Source organism: Nanorana parkeri, unplaced genomic scaffold, assembly GCF_000935625.1.
Source record: "Nanorana parkeri isolate BGI_ZX_2015 unplaced genomic scaffold, ASM93562v1 scaffold500, whole genome shotgun sequence".
Classification (NCBI taxonomy): domain Eukaryota; kingdom Metazoa; phylum Chordata; class Amphibia; order Anura; family Dicroglossidae; genus Nanorana; species Nanorana parkeri.
Window position 1 is genome coordinate 760,300 of NW_017306768.1, and position 26,649 is coordinate 786,948.

At 38.3% G+C, this 26,649-nt stretch overlaps 1 protein-coding gene across 2 annotated transcripts in view; it reads left to right on the top strand.

Annotated features, from left to right (window-relative positions):
- The window catches only part of LOC108790770 (dystrophin-like), a 505,563-nt gene that overhangs the window by 463,469 nt on the left and 15,445 nt on the right, over positions 1–26,649 (top strand). The window contains exons 16-22 of one of the 2 annotated variants that reach the window (XM_018561111.1): positions 4,132–4,197; positions 8,151–8,216; positions 13,406–13,564; positions 16,160–16,403; position 18,472; positions 18,848–18,964; positions 25,137–25,229. In XM_018561111.1, the coding sequence (XP_018416613.1) occupies positions 4,132–4,197; positions 8,151–8,216; positions 13,406–13,564; positions 16,160–16,403; position 18,472; positions 18,848–18,964; positions 25,137–25,229 (746 nt within the window). Of the gene's footprint in view, positions 1–4,131; positions 4,198–8,150; positions 8,217–13,405; positions 13,565–16,159; positions 16,404–18,471; positions 18,473–18,840; positions 18,965–25,136; positions 25,230–26,649 lie in introns of both variants that reach the window. The other variant, XM_018561113.1, reaches the window with a different exon arrangement.

Sequence of the window (26,649 nt, forward strand, 5' to 3'; positions counted from 1 at the left end):
TTATGTAAATATAAGCTACATCCATTGTAGCCTGCCCCATGTTCAACTGCTGCATTCAGGAAAACTCTTACTTTTATTCAGCCTCCAGACTACTGTAGGCACTGAAAATTCAGCACTGAGACTTGGTTAGCTTTTTTTCCACATTTGTCTATTCATCTTGTATGCTTTTCACAGAATGCAAGGCTTTCTGCGAATGGAGAAGGTGTGCATGCAAGTCGCAATCTCCACTCATGTAATCACATAACACCTTGTATTCTGTGTAAAGAATTCAAGATGGTTTTTGAATGGATGAGGTGGAGAGCGAGTGACCCCCATATCAGAACTGTGCTATAGCCAGAACTGTAAGTCTCAGCACCAGATGTTTGGTGCCTACAGTCCTGTACAGTCTGAATAAAAGTAAGAGTTTTGCGGAAAGCAGCACCCACCGCACATGTGACAGACATCAATAGAGGTAGTTTTTATTTACATCACAAATGTAAAAAAAAAAAATCCCCTGAAATTAGCTTTAAGATTTTAAAATAATTTGGGCAATACTAAATTATGTTTTTTCAATTTACAGTCTGGTTGTGTAGATTAAAACACCACTTTTTAGATTTTGTAACTTAATTTGCATTTTAGGAACGAATGTATACTTCTGATACTTTTGACCTTTGTCCACCAGTGAAGACGCGGGAGTGCTGTTGCATTAGCCATGAGTCTTCCAATGATGAGGTCATTCTGTTACTGACACTCCTCATGTTTTGTGCACTATAGATGAATCTGTGAAGTGCCCAAAAAAACCCCATGGTAAAATCTGATGTGGGAATTAGGTTTTATGTAAACTTTTACAAATATAACAATCTTGTCAGCTGTATTTGTGTCATAATATCATGTGTGGAATTGAAGGAAAGCACATTTCATCTGTGAAAATTCAAAGACAAAAAATGCCAAATCCCACACTCCCATATTGCATTAATTTGTGTTAAAGCTGGAACAAAATGATAAGAATTAAAATGCTGGTGGCTATGGAAGTAAGGGGCCTTTTAGTTCTGTTGTTTTAAAACATAATTTCTATATAAAGAAAAATAAAGACTCCAGGAATAGATTTTTTTTTTTTTTTGAAGCAGTCAAGTAGTACACATAGCTAACATAGTGAGATTTGTTACTCCCACTATCTGTCAACTACCAAATCATCCTCTATGTACCTAAACATAACAGACCTCTCCACCTCATACTTGGGGACTTATTTACCGAATGCAAAGTAAGCTAACAAGACATTTAAACAGCGTTCACTTCAAAAATCCAATTACGTGCAGGGGTATTGGAAATTTGAGGTGCACATAGGATCCTAACGGTTTGACACTGTCTATACTCATAGGTAAAAGAAAAATGGAAGCTGCCATTACTGACCTCTCATTCTGAAAAACTAGCTGATTGACCTCCATGCTGATTGGCTAACTTCAGTAGTTTGAGTCTCTGAATCAAACAAATATGCAGATAAAGACTTGCAGCTCTACTAATCAGCATACTTGTTCCAGGTCAGTGACTCAGATTGTGGTGAAGACAGAGGATAAGCCTAACTAGTAAGGAAATTGGCATTTTCAGAAAGCTGTCAGAAATGACCAGCCCCATATTTCTACTTGAAAAGGTTTACCTTGGTGTCATTGTGTTTTTAGAGGTCAGCTCAGTGCATCAAAAGGTGGCATTTTAGTTATAGGTATAATGTGATGAAATTACTAATCTGCTGGGGACGCCAACAGCTAGGTCTGCCTTGCTCTATTTCATGACATTTTCAGTGCTCACTTCGAAGAGTTGAGTGAAATTGAATAAAAATCTTACAAAACTATTGAGATTTCTAAAGCACTTAAGAAACTGATAAGTGGTTTATCTCCCAGATTCTACCTATAACTAAAACTTTACTTTTGATTTCATTGACCCTAAATAAAATCCCCGGTTAGATTTATGCTTAGAAACCTGGTTTTGTATAAGGTTTATTTTGGTCCAAGCCTAGGAAAGCAAATGCAGTGAGGCATCAACCTACCTTTTTCTTTATCTTACCAATATTTCTCTTTATATAAACATTGAAGGATGAAATAATATTATCCTACTTGGCGCTTACACTTATTGTAAATAATAAGGCATGGATTGTGCTTTTGTTGGCAGTACAGTTGCAGTAGCCAGACGGAGAAATCTGGCAGACTGTCCATTGGCCAAAACATTTTCATGGCATCCAGTGACAACAGTCTAGCACTGGCAGTAAGCAGGATAGCATCAGCTGCAATCTTCAGATCTTGGATAAAATAATGTATATAAATGCTGCTGTATCAACAATTCAGTAATATATCATAATGCATAGCAGCAATGTTTCTATTATACAATGGGTCTTTTGTATAGGAAGTGGAGTTGTCCCTCTGCCTTCATAGTTTTATAGCTATTTGTAATCTTTTATTGTTTAAAGAATTACAAATTACAGGTTAAAAAAACAGATGATGAGTTCTGATCTGAGTTATTTCCACATGTCTTGCTTAACTTTTTTTAATACAAAGTCATTTGGTTCAAGTAACCCTATTAAAGTGTGTATATACACCAAAGAACAAAAATTGAATATGTTGCACCTTACCAGTGTTTTGATGTACTGGCTGCATTAGTTTCCTTTGAACGCTAAGTACATTATCTGCATTTACAGAATAATTTATGTTGATCTTGCCAAAAGTTATAAGCTGTGTACAGAGCTAAAATCTCAAACCATGGTTGATTTAGTAAAGGAATAGAGCAAAGTAATTTTCACATTGGAAGGGAATGTTAATTTACCTTGTGAACATGGGGATGATTTACTTTGCAAAGAACACCAAATCAGGTGAGGGGAAAAAAACAGGATTTTAGGTTGCACATGACTGGATGATTTAAGTCAGCAAAGCTTCACCACAGTCCCTACACTAGGTGAAAATTCAGTTTGCAAAGTAAACAGCCTACATTTCTTTAGTAGATCAACTTCAGTGTTATCAACTCTCTCAGCTTTTTTCTATGAGCTTCAAAACTCCCTTCTACTTGTGCAATTGAGATAAGGAGTGGAGGAGGTGTTTGTAGTCCAAATCAGGAGAATAGCCTAGGATGAAAATGCTGCTCCTCCATAGATGCAGTTAAATAAGTGTTGTCATCCTACAACTGGAAGTGTGTTACCACAGGATCCTTATCCCCAAAAAGTAGGAAAATTAACTGACAAAAAGAAAATGAGTGCAGCTGCCACATCTAAGGACTGGTAAGCTGCAATATATTAAATTTTTGCTTCTAGATACATTTTGAGGAAGGCTACCATATGTACACACATGTTACATTATAGATCTGTTTTGTGTTATTGACCATGTCTGTGTTGGTAACATGCATTCAGTCTTTGCACTGTGATTAGTACTGCCAGCTGTTGATTTGGGGTATGGGGACAGTCTGAAAACATGAGGTAGTATAATGAGTCTTTGTTGGCAATATCAAGCAGATGATGCATGTTCCCTTTGTTGGTGGTTAGAAAACAAGGACAGACTTCTGGTAGCTATGGATAAGACCTTCACTACATCAATTTTAATAGAGCACCTTCCTTTTCCATGATCAATGTTTGTGTACTGAACACAACTGTTATAGTTGCTTCATGTATACAAGCATTTTTAAAAATGAACAAATTCCTGTTTTCATATTTGTATTTATTTTGATTGGAAGTGTGCTTATATTAATAGCAAAAGAAAAGGAAATTGAAGGTCAGGTGCATTATAGGCGTTCAATGGCATTGCATGAAAGTTATTTTCATTAGTTTTCCTATTGCTTTTTCTGCAAAAGAAAAAAAAGCTCCGTAATAAAACTTTATATTACAAACAAGAATCAGCCAACCACTAACTTTATGTATTCTACTCAGATGTGGAATTCACTGGAAATAATAATAAGCATTAATCATTTGTGACTCTATAGAAGTAGCCATCTCTGGTCCATTCATTGAAAACTGATGGCAGAATCTTTACTGAATACATGAAGTATCCCGTTCTGTCCTGTAATTACATAGCAATCCATGGTCTATACAAAATGGATTGTGTATAGTATGACACAATGAACCTCAAACACCTTTGTTAATGTGAAGATTGAATTGTGTTTAAATTCTTCTTTCCACAGCCCTGCCTCATCTCCCCAGCTATCACACGATGACACTCACTCACGAATTGAACATTATGCTAGCAGGTATGACTCTATGGCACAAGCATCCAGAATATACTAGAAAGCCTTGTACCGTTTAGCTCATTCCATCAGGAGAGTCTTATGAGGCATCAGAACTACTTCCATGCTCTACAACGATTTGCTGGATTTCCTATGTGTCAGTCTGCCATTAAACCTCTATCTATCTTGCATTTCATGCCTGTTACTCACCAGGGCCTGAGAAATGAAGCGATAAAATGTATGCAACTTAATTCCACAACTTCTTTTGAACTATCCAGCACCAGACTTTTACATTGCGTTTATTTAAATGTTAGGAACCATTACTCATTTACAATTGAAGATGGATATGTGTTGGACATTTTTAAATGGCCAAATTGTTAACTTGAAATGTTTTTTTACATTGTATAAGAAATAAACAAAGCCACCATGTGTAGAAAAATAGTATTTTCTACCACACAGGCGTTTATTTAAAAACATAGAGCAGATTTTATGCATTGCAATCATTACATTAATTATTCGTTTTGAATAATCCTCTGGGAACTGTTTCCTGATTGGTTCGTTATGAGGCACCACATTCACTGATCCTTGCCTTGTGTTACTGTATGAAGCCTTTGATGTTATTTGATGCTCATTGTGCTAAAAAAATATTAGTATGCTTTTCATACAAGGTTGTATAGAAAAATGCTGTAAATGTTTGAGCTTTTGGGACCTAATTGTTAAATCTCTATGCAGCCCAAAAGACCATCAATTCTGATCAGCATACATGTCTGAGGCTATTATGGGTCTGGGCTGTATGCTCTCAGGCCTTGATGCCAGGGAGCTGTGAAAGACGAGAAACTCTTTAAAGGTCACTGGGGAATAAGTGTTATTAGATATTATCATTTTGATTATATTGTTCATCTTTAGAATAAATATTAAGCTTACACTGGAAACAAATGTGTAAAGCTAATCAGTTAATTTAACCTGAACTGTTGTACTGTGATTTAAGTACAGTATGCGTGTCTCTTTGCATGGAGGGGAGCTCTCCAATTACATGTTACTCTGTCAGTAGTAGAGATGAAGGTGTTTAGCTCAACTAGTATCATAACCTTCATGAACGCTTGTGCCCAACTCTGTGTGGACTATATTGATACGAATTTGGGGATTTTACTACCACTAACCACACAGAAGGTGACACAAAGATGCAGCACTAAATGCAGTATATACCAATCCTCACCATCCACCCCATACCCCCCTCTGTCCATTCCCCAGTGCTCTCTTCTAACCCACTATACTAAAAACGCCTCTGTAATTATATTTACCAATCTGCAGACCCAGGCTCTCTCCAGTTTCTAGGTCTGTGACACAGGGTACACCTGGTCTTCGCCTTTAATGGACTTTATGCAAACCCCTCGCTGCAACTTTGTTCTGGGCTTGCAGCTGGAGATACGAATTTCTATTACAGAGATCTTTTTAGCACATTAGGTTGGAGGACAGCTGGTTAGTAAGGACTGGTTTGGTTTAAATTTCTTCATCAGGAAAAAATGTTAAATTACCCAACAATTCTCTTCCATCTTCCTTCCATGTGTACTAAGATGAACTGTGTAGCTACAGGATAACTCTAACAAATGCTTTTGCATGCCCATAAGTGTTGGATTAACTGTGCCATGATAATTGTTTAACTGTAGTTACTGTTAATGTCTATGTGTTTTACTGCTTTAACGGAGGTTAGCAAAACTGAACTATTTGTTAGAAATGCATCAGATGATGGCTGTGGTAGTTGTGTTGTTATTTATGTCTAATATTCAGCCTATCACGAACAGGAAGATGTGATGCAAATACCAGCTTATTATATGGTTGTGAGGTTGCCCATGTAAGGTGTTGCAGGCAGAAATTTCTATACACTTAATTGAGAGTAGTGCATTTGAATAATCAATGCAAGCAGCCCTTAAAAAATAAATATTGGCTTTATTGCATTATATGTATAATTTTTTGAGAAATATTACATGTACAGTTGCAAGCAAATGTGGTTAGTCATTGGAGGAACACACTAGTAGGTACAAAATATCAGAATTTTAATTGGGTCTGTCACGTCTTATAACACAACAGGATCTAAATATTCAATAACTGTACATTGAGACTGACTGAATCCTGCCTGGGCATTGACTTTATATTTCTAAAGCACTTAATACCTAATAATATTCCCTCCTGCTATTAAACTACTTTGTATTATCTGTAAAAGGGGTTTCAAATCAACAGCTTTTTACTGCAATAAAACCTTTTGTGCAGATCTTATACATTTCAGTGGAAAGACCCCAGGAAATTATTTGGTGCTTCTGCTAAAAGCTTTTTTCTTTTTTACAGCATTTTAGATTGTGAGGGTTAGATCCTCTATTAAGCTTGTGATGCCAATGGTGCCCCCAAAGAAGGGATTTCCCTTTACTTCCTGCCCTAGTGACATTCAAGTTATTGCTGTGAGCTTTCCATTTTTTGGACTGTCCAGTAAATTCTGATGACGGGTTCGCGGGTGGTGGATTTTATTTAAGGATGGGTAGAGTATGCACTCTAGAAAGCATTAATAAGAATATTTAGTTGGCAGTAATGCACTGGCTGACACTGATCAGGACACTGATCAGGAAGTTCATGGCAACAGGGGCACACAGACATGGCTAGAACTCTCCTTTAGCAATAAATGAAGAGTAGCAATTGTGACTCCATGTTTCATGTGACTTCAGGTTTATATTAGTCCCTTCACTGTGTCACTACTGTGTCAGACCTTCATTACGTGTTTTGTGCTGTACATTTTCCAACTGTTTGAAGTTCTTATTACTGCTAATCTATGTAGTGCCAGTCTTTTAAACTGACAATTTAGCTTCCGCCTCAGGTTTCCTCTGGCTATAGTAGTGCCAGTGCTGGGAACCACCATCTTGTTAAACAAACATTTGGTTTGTAAATATGAAGTTTTCTTTTATTCATTTTTTTGTGTCATTTTGTTTTATGTGACTTGGCTGAAATGTTAAGTGCACAATTTATCCAATAAGCTTTTTATTTGTAACAAATATGCTATTTTGTTATTTCTACATGTACCCAAATATGTTATTATTGAACAAATGCTGAAGAAATTAAGTCTTCACTTGTACAAATGACTGCTTGAGGGATTGCTCAGATGGTACCCCAAAGCAATGCTTCATTTACTATTTAGCAGCAGTACTGTAAATGTCACTGAACATCCAAAGAAAGTAATATGTCATATATTATTGTAAAAGTACATTAGTGCTATGATTTCCTTCAACATGATAATAATTAAGTGTTCAACTCCACACATACAAGCTGCATAACTGTACAGAAGGAGCAGACTTGATAAAAAAAAAAAATCTATAGTCAAGGAGAAGCATGACCCACTGAGTTGGTTCAAAATGTAGCATGCAGAAAACATACTTCCACATACCCACTATGCATTATTACTGCCCCCTTGGTGCTACTCTGATACTATAATCATATGCATGTGACTTTTTCTCTGACAACTGAGTGGCCTATGTGTGCCTGAATCCTTCATACTCGATAAGAAGTCTCTCCAGTGGGGACACAGACAAAAACATAATTTTAAGAAAGGTTTAGAATGTTTGACAGTGTTTTTTATTGCTGCCCATACCCCAGGGTCAACAACACCCCACCTGTTTATTTTTTTTCCATTGGTCACCAGAGAAAATGTAATTATTTTAGTCACATGAATTATAAGTAGATAACCCCTGTACAAGACCAGATATGTGAGTGAGGCAGCATGGGGGCATATTTATCATAGACGTTTCTAAGCACCATGAATTTTCAGATTTTCCAGTAAATGCCAATTCAAACATCGACAGGAATACTGCAATGAGTTCCATACTGTTGTGCTATGTCTCAATATAATCATCTTCTTGCAATACTGACAGTGATACAGCATGTGTAAGTCTGAAGAACAGTATATGAGTATATGTCTCTCTTTAATGTTTCCACAGGCTAGCTGAAATGGAAAACAGCAACGGATCCTACCTAAATGATAGCATTTCCCCTAATGAAAGCATGTATGTATGATAATGACTGTCTCAATTTCAGATTAAACATGTTTCCTAAAAGACTAATATGATTTTTACTTTTCAGATCTCTATAAAAAATGTGCTTTTCTTTTTTGGATTTGATTGGTAGTATAGGACTACAAAACAAGACCATCAGTCTAGAAAATTTGTTACGGCATTGAATTTCATGCTCTCAATTGTATTTAATGTTTTTGTTTTTTGAAGAGAGGCAATAGTTTATATTGTAATATGTTATGTAGTAATCATTTAAAATCTGTGTTTTGTTTATAGTTTTATAATAATGGCTGAAATGTAAATGGCAGGCAGTCCTTTATACCCATAGCATATGTAGTCTCTGCTTCCTGCTTAGGAGTACAACCATTGTGCTTTACTGCTTTTCTGTATGAAAACAAGAGACAACTGATCTTATCCCAACAGTCAATGTATTACTTTTTTGTAGTTTTTGATAAAGTGGTGAGGGCTTAAGACCCTAGGCAGCTTTTTGCTGTGGTTTGTGCCCCTGATATAAACATTCACCCTCTCTATTTGTCCTGGTGACCATTTTCACTAAGAGAGAACGTAACTGAAAATCCAAAATGTGACCGTTTAATTTAAAACAAGAGTTCTAATGAAATGTAAATCTTTCTATAGTAACAGCTGTTCTGGTGACAAGTGTCTAAGGGGAAGTCTCCACACTTTGTAGAGATTTTCTCTAATTTCCTGTATTTTCCAGGATGCTCATGTGCAGTTGTGTAAATATGTGAATGGGTACTTGCACACAATCCTGACTGTCTGCATTCAGGGCTGTCCAGCGTAAAAGCGTAAAGCCTTGTACAGCCATTGACTTCTATGGGAGCCTTTACACAGCACCTGTGGCTCCATGCCGGAAATACACTGGGGTTTTTACATTATATGGCCACAGGCAGCCATGTGCATGAGCCCTTAACTTGAACTCCAGGAACAAAATAAAACTAACAGGACGTAGTCTAAATTCAAAACACAATGGTGTGCATTGTTGCTTAATGAGACAATATTTTAGCTGAGCACCAGTATGGAGTGCAGAAAGATCTCAATAGGAAGCATAGTGAGAATGGATTATGAGGGGGAGACCATGAAAGCTGATCGGGAAAGTTTGCTGAGTGTGCGGGGAGGAGACAGAGTGTGACCTCTGGTCACAGCCCTGTTGAATGAACAGCTGATTATGTCTTCACTAGCTAGTGTGTGACTGCCATGGGGGCTGCATACAGCCAGTAAAGTCTGAACTCCCAATGGGCATCCTTTTTAAATCACCAAGCCAGGCATTAAAGTTTGGACCTTTCTAAAAGAAGTCAGCAATGACAGTTACCATATATTTATCTTCACAGGTACCTTTTTTTAATCTTGTGTTGAATGCACCCAAATAACATGTGGCATTTTGTCCAAGTTAAATACTGTAATGTGTACTGTACTCGCATTTGGAGTGAAGACGATTTATCAATGAAGTGATACAGTGCAATCTTGCCCGAGTGCAAAACAGTAAAAAAAAAAAGCAATATGCACATACTCTTACCCTTTAAATTCTTGTCACAGCAACTTGCTTTTAACTGGTAATGAAGACTTTTGTTTTTTATAATTTGCTGTACTTTTACCTGACATTTGAGGAGAAACCTGTCCCACTTATGAGTCAGGCCTAGTCAAGCAACTCTTTGGGAGGCTGGTCTGACCAGCGTTTCTTATAGTGGGCGAAACATCAAAAGCAGTAATAACATTGGTTAAATATGCATCTGTAGTAATCGTTCATCTTGTTCATATTTCATTATGAATGCTATCTTTTAATGTTTGCTGCTTCTTTTAAGTACCCTTTTAGTATTCTTGTGCCTTGGTGATTTAGATTAATTTCCTGTGCCTGCCTGTTCACAGGACAGATTTGGAAGGTGATAAAAGACTAATAGCAATTGACATATTGCTCCATCTCACTATAGATTGAAGCTAATGCAAATACAATAATTTTGCCTGAGGAAGATAAATGGTTGCTGTGTCTAAATAACGATTTCTGCTTTATTATTACACAATTAAAAGCAAACTACTCCGTTAACTGAATGTGTTTACCCATGTAGCACGGTACTGAAAACACAAGGTTTCCTTTTTGTTTACTTACCGGCTTTAGTTTTGAATGGAGTTGTACTTTCATCATGCACATTTTATTGCCATTTGCAGTTATTCATTTTTACAATTACTACATTGCTGTTTAGGGTGGAAAACTTTAATGGATCATTTAAGCAAATCTGTCTTTCTTTCAAATATGTGTATATGTATGTGTGTGTGTGTGTGTGTATATGTATATATATATATATATGTGTATATATATATATATACACATACTCACACACACACTACTGTGCAAAAGTTTTAGGCTGTAAAGTAAGAATACTTTCAGGAAAAAAAGTGTTTATAGTTTATTTACAAAATGGAAAGTAAATGTACAGCAAAGAAATCAATGTAAAATCAATATTTGCTGTGACCACCCTTTGCCATTCTTCAAGGTACGCTTGTGCACAGTTTTTGAAGGAACTTGGCAGGCAGGTTGTTGCAAACATCTTGGAGAACTAACCACATACCTTCTGTGGATGTAGGCTGCCTCAAATCCTTCTGCCTCTTCGTGTAATCCCAAACAGACTCGATGTTGAGATCCAGGGCACTGTGGGGGGGCAAACCATCACTTCCAGGACTCCTGGTTCTTCTTTACGCTGAAGACGGTTCTTAATAACATTGGATCTATGTTTGGGGTTATTGTGCTGCTGCAGAATAAATTTGGGGCCAATCACACTCCACCCTGATGGTATGGCATGATGGATAAGTACCTGCTAGTATTTTTCAGCATTGAGGGCGCCATTGATCCTGACCAAATCTCCGACTCCATTGGCAGAAATGCAGCCCCGGACTTGCAAGGAACCTCCACCATGCTTCACTGTTGCTGCAGACACTCATTATTGTGCCACTCTCCAGCCTTTTAGCAAACAAACTGACTCCTGCTACAGCCAAATATTTCACATTTTGACTCATCAGTCCAGAGCACCTGCTGCCCTTTTTCTGTACCCCAGTGCCTATGTTTTCATACATAGTTGAGTTGCTTAGGCTTGTTACGAAGACTGCAGAAAAATGGCAGCAGGTGTTTTGGACTGATGAGTCAAAATTTGAAATGTTTTGCTGTAGTAGGAGGAAATTTGTTCACCGAAGGGCTGGAGAGCAGTACAATAATGAGTGTCTGCAGCAACAATTAAGCATGGTGGAGGTTCCTTGCAAGTCTGGGGCTGCATTTCTGCCAATGGAGTTGGAGATTTGGTCAGGATCAATGGTGTTCTCAATGCTGAGAAATACTAGCAGGTATTTATTCTGCAGCAGGACAACAACCCCAAACAGTTCTTAATGACCTTGGCTTTGTTGACTTCAGTGTAAAGAAGAACTGGAAGTGATGGTTTGGCCCCCACAGAGCCCTGCTCTCAACATGATCAAGTCTGTATGAAATTACCTAGGTTACAGCATTTTTTCACACCTGCCTAAACCTTTTGCACAGTACTGTGTGTGTGTATATGTATGTATGTATGTATATATATTTATTTTTGTTATGTGTATTTTTCTATACACTGCACATCACTTGCATGATGTTCCCAAATACATGTATTTAGAATGTTGTTCTCACACACAGAACATTCTTTTGACAAATATGTTTAAGCTGCTAAATCCTTTTAACATGTCATTTTTAGATCAAGATCAAAAAGTTCAGGACAGGAAGTCCAATGTGCACAAAAATGATTTCCAAATTACCACAAAATTGGAAATATATTTATTTTTATGTTTTCATGCAATATGAGTTCATCCTTAACTAGCTTTTATTATGTGAGGTTGATGCACGCTTTCCTAACCCCTGATATAAGGAAGAGATGTGTTCACATTTTTCACCAATTTATTTAAAGTGACACTAAACTCAAGAGTTAAAATGCATTTATGTACCTTAACTATTATCAAAATTGTATCTTCTTTGTGCATCACTTGGCTGTTGATCCTCAAATCATCTCTGAATTGGTCCTGACACTGTCCTTCCTTCTGGAGGTTGACTACTTTTGATCCTCATGGTCCCTGTGTGTGTTATAAAGTAGCTACCACTCCAAGCTTGCTCCCATGATGGACTACAGTCTCACATTTAGTTTGCTATTTTGTATTGAGATTGTAGTCCATCCAATTTATAGATGGATTGTAGTCCATCACAGGAGCAAGCTCGGAGTTTTAAGATGTAACTCCTGTGTTTAGTGTCACTTTAACTATATTTTATGCTAACTGGATTTTGTAAGCTCTGATAACTCTATTTTGATGCATCATATTTATGTGGTCAAGATCCTGCATTGTAGAGTTTTATGGTCACATGTTTTCTTACTTCAAAGACCATAGACATTGTTACCTTTTTTATAGACTAGGCCTGTTATTTTCCATTTGTAGTTTAATCTAGAATATTTTTTTCATAATTTAGTTAATGCTAACAAACAATATGTTTTTTTTGTTTTTTTTCTGATTTTACAAATTAAAAGCAGCCCCATTTTTTTACACCTGTAACCAGCTATTTTTTTTATTATTTTTTTTTAAACAGTAGGGTTGTACAACAGTGAATTATAAATTTAAAGATGCATTTCAATTACACACCGTTGTAGAAGTGTGAAAATGTGCAAATAAGTGGAGGCTGAACCAGGTTTGTTGAGATCCTATTAGGTTACCAAGCAGCCAGTAATGGTTCTGAGATGTCCTCTGCTTCTGGTCTGTGGTTTCATGGGGCTGTGAAGAGATGCCACATATACATGTTACCATGCACTGACATAAAAAGCACAAGTACAGTTAATGGTAGGCATGATGTTATAATGTATGCACATAGTGAGTATATGTGAAACAAGAGATTATATATTCAGACTTGGAGATTTAAAAAATATTTTGTTGTAAGTTTGTTTTAAATTTTAACCGTTCCACTGATGTTTTTTCACAGAATAGATTAATATATCACCTTTTCTGTCCTCAATTAAGCATATTATGCAATGGATCTAAGCCCTCAGCTGTGTAAGATTTAAGATTAAATATTCTGTTATATTTTCTCAGAAATGTGATTGGGATAAATTAAAACTGATTTAGCTGAGGAAAACTGTGTGGATATAAATGCTCTCTATTGTTTCCTGCAGAGATGATGAGCATTTACTTATCCAGCACTACTGCCAAAGCTTGAACCAGGAGTCTCCTCTAAGCCAGCCCCGAAGCCCTGCCCAGATCCTGATCTCCTTAGAAAGTGAAGAACGAGGGGAGCTTGAGAGGATTCTTGCCGACTTGGAAGAAGAGAATAGGTTTGTTTAACATTATGAATATTTATAAGTCTGTATCTCTTAAAATATTGTTGCTCCCCCTGAGAGCCTTGCTACTCCAAAATCCCTTTTTCCCATCACTATTAGCATCTCAATGTCTTATGGTCACAGTCCGTTTAGGTTACACTGGCCATACACATAAAGATATATAATGTACGGGACTGAAAAATTGTTTTGTTCAAGTTTTTTTCTGTACAATGTGGTCATACTAACAAATAAACCTTGTTTATTAAAAGTCACTTTTTGTAATGCCTTTTGGTTAACAGTTATAATAGTTGTTTTGCTCAACTGTTTAATATAATTTTGGTGAAGTCATTATTTTTAGGTATATGGGCCAACAGGTGCTGACCTACACATGTGTTTTGATCCAGAACTTCGTCTTAAACTAGCCATACTCCTATAGATTTTCTGCAGATTTTCTCTGGTCAGATGGGAAAAGTGCCACAGATTCCTCCATCTATGCTAAACTGTGTGGATGGAGGAATCTCCCGCTGGGCCAAGCTTCAGTATCTTGCTAGTCTGCCCCACTGGCTCTACCTGAATAATCTGATTGGATGCTGGCATTGTTTAGGTATTTTGACAGCCAGCGGGGCCAACTAGCAAGATACTGAAGCTTGGCCCAGTGGGAGATTCTTCCATCTACACAGTTTAGCGTAGATGGAGAAATCTGTTGCACTTTTTCCATCGACCATAGGAAATCTGCAGAAAATCTATAGGTGTATGGCCAGCTTTAGTACGGCAAACACATTTAGGGTAAAAAGAAGGCCGTGATCTCTGGTTTTCTTAATGTGAGCCATAAATATTTTACTATGGCCAGCTCTGCACGGCAAACACATTTAGGGTAAAAAGAAAGCCGTGATTTCTGGTTTTCTTAATGTGAGCCATAAATATTTTACTTTTTAATAATTAATTTGTAAGGTTGGTTTTAAATGTTTAATGGACTATCAATGAATAATAATTAGGTGGTGTACATGAAGTGTCAATGATCAGCTCACTATATTTCTAGATATTAAACAGTGCTACCTGCAATCAGTGCATAGCAACACTTCTTCCCAAGTGCAAAACAGTAACAAGCCACAAAATGCCAGCACTTTTGAAAGTTCCACAATTCAAGTTTATTTCTATGGCCAGAATTGGCTAAAATGTGTCAGAAGCTGTTTTTTAACCTTTACTCACTAAAAATAAATAAACTTGCATCATGAAACTTTTAAAAGAGCTGGGTCTCTTTACCTCATGTTCCCGTATGTGTAGTTGCCTCCGCCTCCCCACTTGCACATGCTGTAAATCTACTTATGTCTCTGTGCTATCAGTCATAGTTACTGTGCTATTTTTTTCCATTGATCTGCTGATTTAACACTTGGACACAATCAATTGGCAACCCACCCCAAATATGTCCATTACCCAATTTGGGCCCCGACCCATAGTTTAGGAAAAACTGGGCTAAAGAATACATATTAGTGTGTGCTTATTTATAGGGTACAGACATTGTGTTATACCACAATGCTGGCTACTAGGTCCTCATCTGTTTCTCTAAGTGGGGAAAGTTACATTGAGTAAAGTATGCCTTTTTGGTGGAGGTGTTTGTAATATGGAACATGATTTACCATTGCAATAAAATTGTTCAAAACAGTGGTAACTGCAGTTCTCTGTTTCTAAATGTAAAGTTATGAACTTAGGGGAAAATAATCCTATCACAGAGGTATGGCATTGGGGATGCAGTATTAGCCAAAGTATACAGAGCTTATTCCAGATAATTGCTAAATGAATAAACATTTTGGCCAGGCAGCTAGAGCAAATAGAATTCTGGGGTTCACCACTATAGGGATCACCAGCAGGAGGAATGTGGTCTTGATTTCACTATACTGCTTTTAACCTTATTAAACCCCATTTAGAATATTGTGTCCAGTTCTGAAGACCCAGCTAACAAAATAATATTGATGAAATAAAATGAGTCCAGAGGCAGGTAACAAATTTGGGCATCAAGGAAACAGGTAAAAGTGAGAGGGCATGGTTGAAATCTTTAAAGAACTCCCAGGATTTTTTTTATTAACCCTTGCAGTGGGGCTACCCCTGCACTGCAAGGGTTAAGTGCTCCTGAGCTCCAAGCCGGCCGGCTGTCTCGTTGCTCCTTCCAGCCCGTCTCCTCCGTAGCATGTTAGAATGTTCCTCAGCGTCCTCGCGTCTATGCACAGTGTATAGATGTGATGATTTACTGGACCTTAGACCACTGCAGAGGAAGGGGAGAGAAATCCCAGGGACCAATCTAAGGAGAAGCCAGCTGGAGTTCTGCTTTAAATGCATTAATCGTGTTAAATATATTTCAAAAGGGCAGTTTTTGTAAAATGAAGCTGAGCTAAAAAAAAACATTAGGGGAAGGCCTCAAGGTGTAAGGTTTTTAATCAATATTTTACCAAAGGAGAAGCACATGCTTGGAACAGCCTACCAGCTTAGATAGTGAGTCAGTCAATAGTAATTAAATTTAAATATGCATGGGATAAGCAATGGTCTATCTGCAGACAAAATGTAGTAAAAAAAAGACAGACTCAATTGACCACTTTTTGTTTCTTTTACAAACAGGAATTTGCAGTCTGAATATGACCGATTGAAGGAACAGCACGATCACAAGGGATTGTCCCCACTGCCCTCCCCTCCAGAAATGATGCCAGCCTCCCCGCAAAGCCCACGTGATGCAGAACTTATCGCAGAAGCCAAACTTCTACGCCAGCACAAAGGACGACTAGAAGCTAGAATGCAAATACTAGAAGATCACAACAAGCAATTGGAGTCGCAGCTGCATCGGCTCAGACAATTGCTGGAACAGGTATGGGACAAATAACTAATACGGTAATCTTGACCTAGGTCATCAATCATACTTGACCTATGTGAACCTACTATGAAGCCAACATAATGCTGAGAATGGGAAATGCAGTATTTTCAGTGTGCAATCCTGCGGTGCAAATCACATTAGATGCAAATCATTAAACTAGTACCACTCATTATTGCTGATTGCAATTCCGTGTAGGGTTTTGTTGGTGGAGCTGGATTGGAACGAAAAGGGGCATTCTAAAATGCCTTTTATACAAATGTATATTTTGTTTTGCTGGCTGCCTGGCTTTATTGTTTGCGCTTAGCTTTATTATTTGTTTGATTCTCCTTTAGACCTTGAAAATTTCAATTTCCATATCTGGGAAATAGAAAACTTGCAATTGACCCAGGAGAAATTTCCATTTATTGATTTTTAGGAGCTAATAACATACTTTTAAAGAACAACTCCAGGGGAAAAAAATGATTAAGCCTTGCAGTCGGGCTACCCCATGCCTTCAAGGGTTAAGTTCTCACTTTTGTCTAGATTTAAAAAAAAGTTATAGACACTTGATCCTCTGTACCAGTCTGCTCTTAGACCGGTCCCTTGATTCTCTCTTCCCCACTGATGCAGTGGTCTAAGGTCCATGAGGCATCACGTTCTATACACTAGGTATAGGACATGAGGATGTCAAAGGACATGCCATCGCTGCAACAGAGGAGGAGACCAGCTGGAGGGAGTGCGGTCAAAGCCGGATTTATTTTTTTCTTTTTAACCTAGACGCACACGAGCACATAACCCTTGCAGTGTGGGGGTTTACAAAACACTAGCTTGTCAATTATATCAAGCAGTCATTGTGAATGGATGTCACTATGACTGCTTGATAATTCAAATTAGTTTTTGGTTATTATAAGACTGCCCCAAGCTCTGGGACGCCCCATAATAACCTTAGTGACACTGATCCGGACATGCACTGCATGTCCGGATCAGATGTCACTAAAGACTTCTAATCCTTGTGGCTGGTTGCCACAAGGATCGGAAGCCTGAAAAGGGCATCTCTCAGCTTTTTCTGAATGCTTCAATGCTAAAGCTTTCATCAAAATGCCGGTACACATTTTGGATTTGCTAATCCCGATGTCAGACATCTGATCGCTTAATTCTTTCATGGATGCCTCGTTAGTGAGGCATCCATTGATGAACAGTATCCACTGATCTCAGCTGGCACTGGCATTCTGGAGCCCTGAATAGCGGTTCATGTACAGTGAGTTACACTGACAAATAGGAGCATGGGTTTGTCGGTAGCTCAGTAATATTTGTTGTAGTTAATGAAACCTGTACAAAAAAAGTACTATGCTTACTGACATATAGTAGGCACTATAAGGTGCTGGACCCCAGGTTACAGTTTTCCTTAAGACCGCACTGCTACAGCCTCCTGCCAGCTCTTCCTGAAACAGACTTTCCAAGCATGAGGGTAGTAATCACTCCGTCATATTGCCCCAAATGACAGTTGCTACTTGCAGAGAAGTGTTGGGATGTTTTCAGTGGCTCTGTGGGGAGGATCATCATATTGCATATGGTAAGGCCTGAACCCTTATAGTACCTTGTATCTGCCTGTTACTTTAAGTACTTTTTTATATGGTACAGGTATACTTTATCCATAATCTCTTGAATCATTTAGGCACTGTGACTGAACTTTAGGCAAAAGTTTAAACACCAATCAAATACATATATAAAAATGGTATCACCTGACAAAAGATTTGTGATTTTGTTTTGTCGTTTTCCTAATTGACACTCCATTGCTAGACCATATAGCCATGGTCTTTACCACCAGCATAGTTAAGAAGGACAGCTTGGTGAAAGTCCCACAACAGCTTGCTAATTAGAGAATGAAACGGCAACATTTGTACTGATCAGCCTATTCATGTTGACACTCTTAACCTGGCAGAAAATAAGAAGAGCTCTGTTCAGTTGATGCACTCTCCCCTAGTCTGAAAGGTGCTATGCAGGAGGTTGCCAAAAGCTAAAATAAAGACAGCGTGTAGGTACTTAAGCATGCTGTGAAAATATAGTGCAATTAACAAGACAGAGTTTTATGCAATAGCAACCAATTAGAGATCGACATAGAGCAGTGTGATCTGAAACCACTATACTTGTCATATTTGGCTCTAAATTGCATGACAGAGACTGTTTGAAACAATAATGTTTCTTTAAGGCAGGGAAAGGCCAACATTGGCATTCTAGCTGTTGAGGAACTACAAGTCCCATGAGGCATTGCAATCCCAGAGGCAGAGGTATTATGGGATTTGTATTTTCACCACAGTTGGAGTGCCGCTCTAAGGTTTTCATGTTTGCTAAAGTGATATGTTCTTGAAAAATGCCATATTTGACAATACGTGTTTATTTAAGGGGAAAAAAAAGCAGAAACATTCTTTTATTGTACTTTCTTATATTTTAGCCGCAAGCCGAGGCAAAGGTCAATGGTACAACCTTTTCCTCTCCTACTTCCTCACTACAGAGATCAGAGAGTAACCAGCCTATGTTGCTTCGCGTGGTTGGCAGCCAAACATCTGAAACTATGGGTAAGGAATTTATCTGCAGAGCACAGTGCTTGCTGCCAAATGCAAAATGTTAATAATCAACTAGCTTTGTTATCGTTTACTCTATATTCATGTCTTATCAGCGCCACAAAAATAACTATTTGTTAACAAAAAAAAATAAGTTTAATTACCGCAGAGGTTCCTAAATAGTAAGCTGATATCCCATCCTGCTCAGGGTCATGTCTTAATATACTAGACAAGTAAATGACAACTATTGCACAAATGTACAATAATGATGGGCTTCCTATTCTATTCTCCATTCCCTACTTCCTGTTATGCTATAAATCATCAGCCTAATGAATGTGTAGTTTCATTGGTCTAATCTACAGTGCTAACTGGAATCTTTCTGCTAGCCCCTCTGATTGTCTCGGTAGTCTCTATTGATGGGAATTAACCACAATGCTCTTTCAGCCATAGACCATGTGGGCTGGGCTTTTGCTAGTGCAGTAAAGAAAAAGATGTAGAAATAATATAGTACTCCTTGATATACAAATCTTCACCTTGAAGCCTAGGCTTCAGGTCACAAGGAAGCTCAGGGACAATATTTTCATTATTCATTGCAAAAAAAGGTTTTTCATAATAATGTGATTCGGCATGTACAATACAGATTCTTATGATTTTATTATTTATGAAACATCCACGTTAACAAGATTATATTTTAAAATGGTAAGATGCATCTGACAAAGGCATTATGTAGGAACAGCAGGAACGCAAACCTTTCATAAACATTTTTTTTTTTTGTGTGTGCTATAAAGGACAGGTGGGTGCATAAAACGTTTGTAGACTTAGCATTATTTTTAAAAATCGGATTCTTTTCAGCTCTTCTAATAAATTGTGCCCTTTTTTTTTTATCTGGAGGTTGAATAGCTTTAATGGACTGATGGACCAAATATATTTTGCTATGCTGCCAAATACTGCTTGTTGTTTAATTCAGTATATGCAGGAAAGATCTCTTTCCCAGTGCTAGCAGCTAAAAGGGTGGGGGAAGGTCCTCCTAGTATTGTGTTAGGTGTGCTAGCTCATTGGTGAGAGCCATATCTGATGTAGTACATTACACTATCTCCCTTTTTTAGACTGTAAATGGTATGTTAAACCTGTTCAGGATCCATTCATGCCATATCTAGTAAATACTTCTAAACCTATGATTTATGTGGCCTGTACATCATGTACCAAAACCTTAAACCTTACTATAGAGTTGAAACTTGCAAAGCGGTAAAGGAGTTTTAAGGAAAACCTTCGTCATGAGTGAAACGTAAAGATTGCCTTTACTGACGGTTTTTTCCAAAATGCTAGTTGCCTGTAGAGTGGACCCCTTCTTGCCTCATGCTTGAGGACTTTGAGTGCTGAAATATGCAGATAAAGACTTCTGACTGCAGGACTCAGAAAATATTGAAGGTATTGGATATACATAACAGTAAAGCAACTAGTAGTCCCTCTAGACAAATCTGGGCCATGCCTGCAAATGTGCTCTACAGGCGGAATATAAAATGAATTGGATGTTCCTATTAGAGATAATTTGTTAAAATTCTGCCAGCATAATAACGTGCTCTCTGATTGCAAAGAATCTTACCTAAGCAAACAGTCATGTCCTGACTGCAGAGCTTCAGTCTGAAATTCACTGTGGCGGCTTTCTATAATCAATAGCCTGAATCATTATTGCTATGGCAACATGGCATGTATTTAGATATTGAAAAATAAGCATGCAAAGTCATCTCCGATAATATCCTAGGCATTTCACAAACTATCGATTTCTAATCTAGGTGAAGATAAAAGATGAGCTCTTGTCTAAATATTTGATATCTTAATTTCTGTGTGCTCAGTTGTGTATGCATTCATTTGTGCAATGCCACAGTGTATGGGTTTATTTTTTTTTATACATTTTTATCAAAACGAGTTTCGTATTCCTTGCCAAATGCATTGATAATCACTGTTAATCTGTAAATTGCTATATGTTCTAACTATGTCTGAACTGCTACAAGTCAGAAACAAAGAATGCTCCTAAAGGTCCATGTCATTGAGTTATTTATTCTTCAGTAACACAACTTTCCAAGCAGTGAAATGCCATATTGATGCGATGATGCAGTCATATGAATTCTCTTGTAAAGCACAGCATGCCGTGTTACCGTTGAATTGTTGGGTCTGACCTAATTTGTGATTGCTTATATCAAAAGCTAAATGAAAAAATTCCGCTAAGCCCGCTAAAGCTGACCAATTTGAATCAAATGTGTGAAAGCCTTGTACAACACAGTGCAGGCACACTAAAACTTGAATAAAATAACTGCTCCTCATAAAGTTATGCTGCAACTGGAAAAATTTGGACCCATTCAGCATTTAGTCCCCATTCACACCTGAAGGTAGCAGGAGTGAGTTTGATTGTGTTTGCCGCGCGTCGCAAATTCTGCTACAGGCATCTAACGTTTTTTTTCCCCATGTGTTTCTGCATATTTTAACCAGGCTTTTGCCTTGCTGCATTTGGGGTGCCATTAACTAGTAATGGCACCACAAGCACGTTACTTCTTTCTTTTTTTTTTTTGACACATTCTGTGAACGCGTGTCAAAGCGTTTGTTGTTCCCGAGTTTGGGACCCGTTCATAGAATGCTTATGTATGAACAGGGACTCACACTGTTATGTGCCTTTTTATATCACGTACACCTGCTTGTGGGCAGAAGCTAGGTCAAGCATTACATCATGTGGCATAAAAAATGCAGACATTGCTAAAAGGTTCAGTTGTTGATCAACCACACAAGCATGGGGGGATATTTGGGATCTAAACAACTTATTGTGCAATGTTGGCAGGTAGTAGATGTTGTGGTTGCAGTATCCCAGAATCTGCTGACAGCCTTGGATTTTAATGTAGAAATGAATTGTAGAAACACCTACAGTAAAAAGTAAAAAAAACGCTCTTGCTTGAGTCGGCATGGGTCAGAATTTCTAAAATTTCCAGAATAATTTAGGGTGCTCTGAAGGCTAAAGAGGACCTTATGTTTTGGAGTACCTATGACTCATCTTGGACATGGCCCTGTCCTGGATGTTCCTTCCCTGTGAAAAGGTCCTGTCTATCCGCTCTAATGCGGTCCTGAAGTCGCCCAACCTTTTGCTCTTGAATGAAGTTGCTCGACTTCAAGACAGTTCCTTATGCACCATATCACTCTGGACTGTTGCAGCTTAGCATTTTAGCTACTTGAGATGAGCATACTAAATCCTTGGACTTCCATTAGCTAGCTTTCTCTAGTGTAGTAAATCAACCCAAAATTGGAATTGGAGAAATCCTTCCCTTGATGGTCTGGAAGGTGGTCACTATGGATGCCAGGCTATCATGCTGGGTAGGAGTCCTGGTAAATTTCCTGGTTTAAGGGAATTAGTCAGGGGAGGAATCCTGATCAACATCCTAGAGCTCAGGGCGATTTAGTTGTTCCCTGTAACCAGACCCCAGTTACAGGGTCGCCAGACCAGGATTCAGTCAGACAATGCCACAGCTGTGGCTTACCTTTTAATAATCAAGGAGGCAGGTGTAAGTGGCACATCTCAAAGAGAAGTGGACCTGATCCTGGCCTTATGCGGAACTCCACATCTATAAACTAGCATCAAGCTTCAGATCACGTCCACCTGAAACACTGGCTATCGGATCTGACCCAAATGGGAATGCAAATGGGGGCTTACCGTGTTATGGAATTGAGTTGTATATTTTATGGGGGGGGAGTTATGCCTCAACATTGGCTTCAGTACAATTCTTAACAATATTAGCACTTGCATCTATTACAGCTATGGAATCAATAGCTGTTTGGTGCCTGACTAGTGAACACAGATAAAAGAGCTTAATTATGAGGCACCGTAATCACTGAGCCTTTGATAATTCTGTTATCTCATATAACTAAACATTTTTGATGATAGAAACACTAGGGTTTTTGTGTTGTAGCTGCTTGATCATCTGTCAGAGCAATTGCATTGTCCACTTACAAATCAGTAGATCTGTAAAGACGCATTAATCCTAGGATCTATACATGTTGTACTGACTGTAATTAGCTGTTGTTGTAGGACTGCTTTTCTGTATATACTGAGGGATGACCAACTTACCATCATTTTAATATCATTTCTTAGAACACTTCACTGTTGAAGCTGTGAACGAAAAGCACACTTTTATTCTTTTGCTGGCCATACATGGCCTGAAATTCAAGCTGTGTGTAGCGTACCTGGTTTGACCAACTTCAACTCAGGAGCCAGGTGGAAAATTGTTGGTCAAACAGTGACTTAATGCAGCCAGATGCAGTCACCGTTTGGGTATCAGACAGCTGCGGGTGTTGGCTGTGTAAATACAATAGCGGACGGGGAGACCCCCTCCATCCATGCTGGCTGAATAAGCAAAATCTACGTGTGTGTGTGTGATTAGCCTTATTTGTCCCTGAATCCTAATATTAAACTAAAATAAACAAGTATGTATCTGATTTTAGAACAGTTCACTATTACACTATGAGTTACAGGTTTCCTCTATTAGACTGCACTGCCTGCCGCAGCCTCCGTTTACTTTCATTTTCTGTTTTTTTTCTTTCTTTACAAAATGTTTTAATGCTGATGGGAAGGCTAAGTAGTTGTGGCTCCAGTGAGTGACAAGTATGGAGAACTGAGTGAACATGTAAAAATGGGCACTAATGAGTGAAACACACATCACTGAACATTAATTAGCAATCTCCCAAGAGTGTTTTTATGTTTTTGCCAACACAACTCCATTATTTTTCTCAAATAAGAGAATCAGTAGTTGAATAACACAAAATAAACTAATAAGAATGTGTAGTAACCCAAATGCCTGCAATAATTCACATGCAGGAGTTGCAATTTATTAAAGCGGACCTTTACCCATATCTTTAAAATAACAACAAAGCCACCTTTGGAAATGTTTAGTAATGACAATCTACAAAGACATACTTCTAGATATTTGCAGGCTTTGTGTTCTTTGCATACCTTATTTCTCTTTTGTTTCCTGGTCTTCTGACAGTGGCCATGTTAACTAAGGGCAGCTTACTAGCTCTCCCATGCCTTAATTTCTGGCACATGTGACTAGGACATGTGACTAGGACATGTGACTATGCACATCACCTCAGGGGAGGAAAATGCCTTTCCCTGGGATCTCCTGAGATTACAGATGAGATTTCGCCGCAATGCGCTGCTGATGACAAGGAAATCCCAGTGTGCATTGCATTGGCAACCTGAAGTCATTTGCACTTTCAAAGCAAGAAGTGAATGCTCTGGAAGTGTAAGTATTTCAAAATCACAGCATTTTACACCTGACCTGTCTGTTATTATTAATCATCATACATAGAGGGATGCATTGGTAGAATTTGAGTTTTGAATGTAAAGGTCTGCTTTAAGCAAATGATAATGGTTTGTGTACAAAGTAAACCACTGTGTATGTATTTGCAGATGTGCTGCATGTAACGCAAAGAAGAAGTGAACATGAGCAGCCCTTTTCCGTAATGATTGTTTCAGACTCTGTGCACCTTTTTACATTTAAATCTGCTGCATCTTCAGTTGTACAACCTCGCAAAGTTATTGTAATGTTTGCCTATGAACGCTCCATTCACCATTCTGGAAGTATTGTTCTCTCCTTCCTTGTAACCTGATGTGGAAATGGCTTTTGGCTGATCTCATGTGCTTATGATTATATGATGGAAGCGTCAATAATAGTTCTAAAAAAAAAAACACAAAACACTCACATGATGGTTGATGTGCAACATTGAGACAAGGTTACCTCCTCTGAAATATTGCCAAGATTTAACTTTGCCAGAAGAATTGCGTCTAGGACACTTTACTGATTAATATGCTGTAGGTGACTGGGGCAAGAGAATTACTAAATATGAATCGCAGTAGAGTCAAAGTCACTAAAACAAGCATTGAATTGTCCTTGTTATGCCGCCCTAGCAGAGCCCTGTCTACACTTTGTTGTAAGCGGTGGCTAAAACGTTTAGCAATATTAAAGTACTGATTAAGCAAACTCCTTCAATGGCACGTCTTGATGCACCCTGTTATTATTCAGTTCATCGGTTTAATCAAGCTGAGAGATCTATATCTGTTTAATATTTGTAATGTTCATTTTAGGTACTCAAAAGTTTAAGTGTCTCTTATTTTTTAATTGCAAAAATGCATTTTTATTTCTCTTAGGAGAGGAAGATCTTCTCAGTCCTCCTCATGATACAAGCACAGGACTAGAGGAAGTCATGGAGCAGCTTAACAACTCCTTCCCCACTGCAAGAGGTAAGAAGAGCCAGTAAAAAAAAAACCTGGTTATAGGATTGTTCCCACTTCCAATTCATCTGGATAAGTGCATGGTTTTAGAAGTTGGTCTTACCTCAAACATTTCTACGACATTTAATGTGGAGAAACCTACCCACCACACTTGTTGGTTTGTTTTTTTTTAAGACCGATTAAAACAGAAGTATGGTATTTTAAAAGAAGCCCCATCCCCTGCAGCTGTTTATGTATTAATGAAAATGTTTAAGTTTTTGCCTTGGTGTCTTTTGGCTGATCATGTGACATCTTTGCATCATCTTCCTTTTCTGCCTGCAGCAGAGGAGGGTTGTCTTCAATACTGCAGAAAGCAGCTCTGATGTTATGTCACTGCTGCTCTCTGCAGTACTGTGCTGTGCTACTGTGAGTCTAGCCTGACATGGCAATGCATGCCCAGGGAATGTGTCCATTACAGGATTAACTCCAAGGAAATGAGGTGGACGCTGCTGGCTGTCATTCATGATCAAGGTATTAAAAATAAACTGGAGATCCCCTTTAAGTGCAATTAACCAGAAAATAAAGCACAACATTATTATTATTCCAATTTTGTGAAAACCATATTGCAGAGATCTTGATTAACCCCTTTGTGATGAGAGACGTACACTGTACGTCCCTGTCACTAAGTGCCCAAATGACTGATCACGTACAGTGTACGTGATCAGCTATTTGGGGCTGCGGATTGCCGGTAACTGCTGAAAATCATCCATTAATGAAACAGTTGAGCTTTTTCAGACAGGGATCGAGTGTCTGACAGTGATGGCAGTGCAGTATATTTTCTGCACTTGCTGTCACTGTTTAACCACTTAAAGGCCATAGTGTTTCACCCCCTTCCTGGCCAGGCCATTTTTCAGTATTCAGTGCTGCGGTACTTTGACTGATGTTTATTCTGTCATGCAACACTTTACTGAAACAATTTTCATACCATTTTTTGGGGACAGATAGAGCTTTATTTTGGTGGCTTTTATTCACCAATGGGGTTTTTATTTTTTACTATATAACAAAAAAAGTACCATAAATTTTGAAAAAAAACATGTTTCCCTATAAAATTTTATTAAACATTTATTTTTACCCCAATTTCTTGGTACAATATAAAAGACGGGGTCACGTCGGGTAAATAGTCACTAAACATGTCAACCTTTAAAATTGCGCACGCCCGCGAAATCGCAGAAAACGACCGCAGCCAAAATTGGCCATAGGCGACGCTTTAAACGCTTTTACCGCTCATCAGTTTAGTGTTATCAGTGATTGATGGCCCTAAAATTATTGTTCTCACTGCGACGTTCACGGCGATATGTAACATGTGCTGCATAATGGGCGCAATCGTCGGTTTCGTACATAGGCGCACCCGACGCATGTTTGCGTGTGTATGTGGGGGGCGGGGGACTTT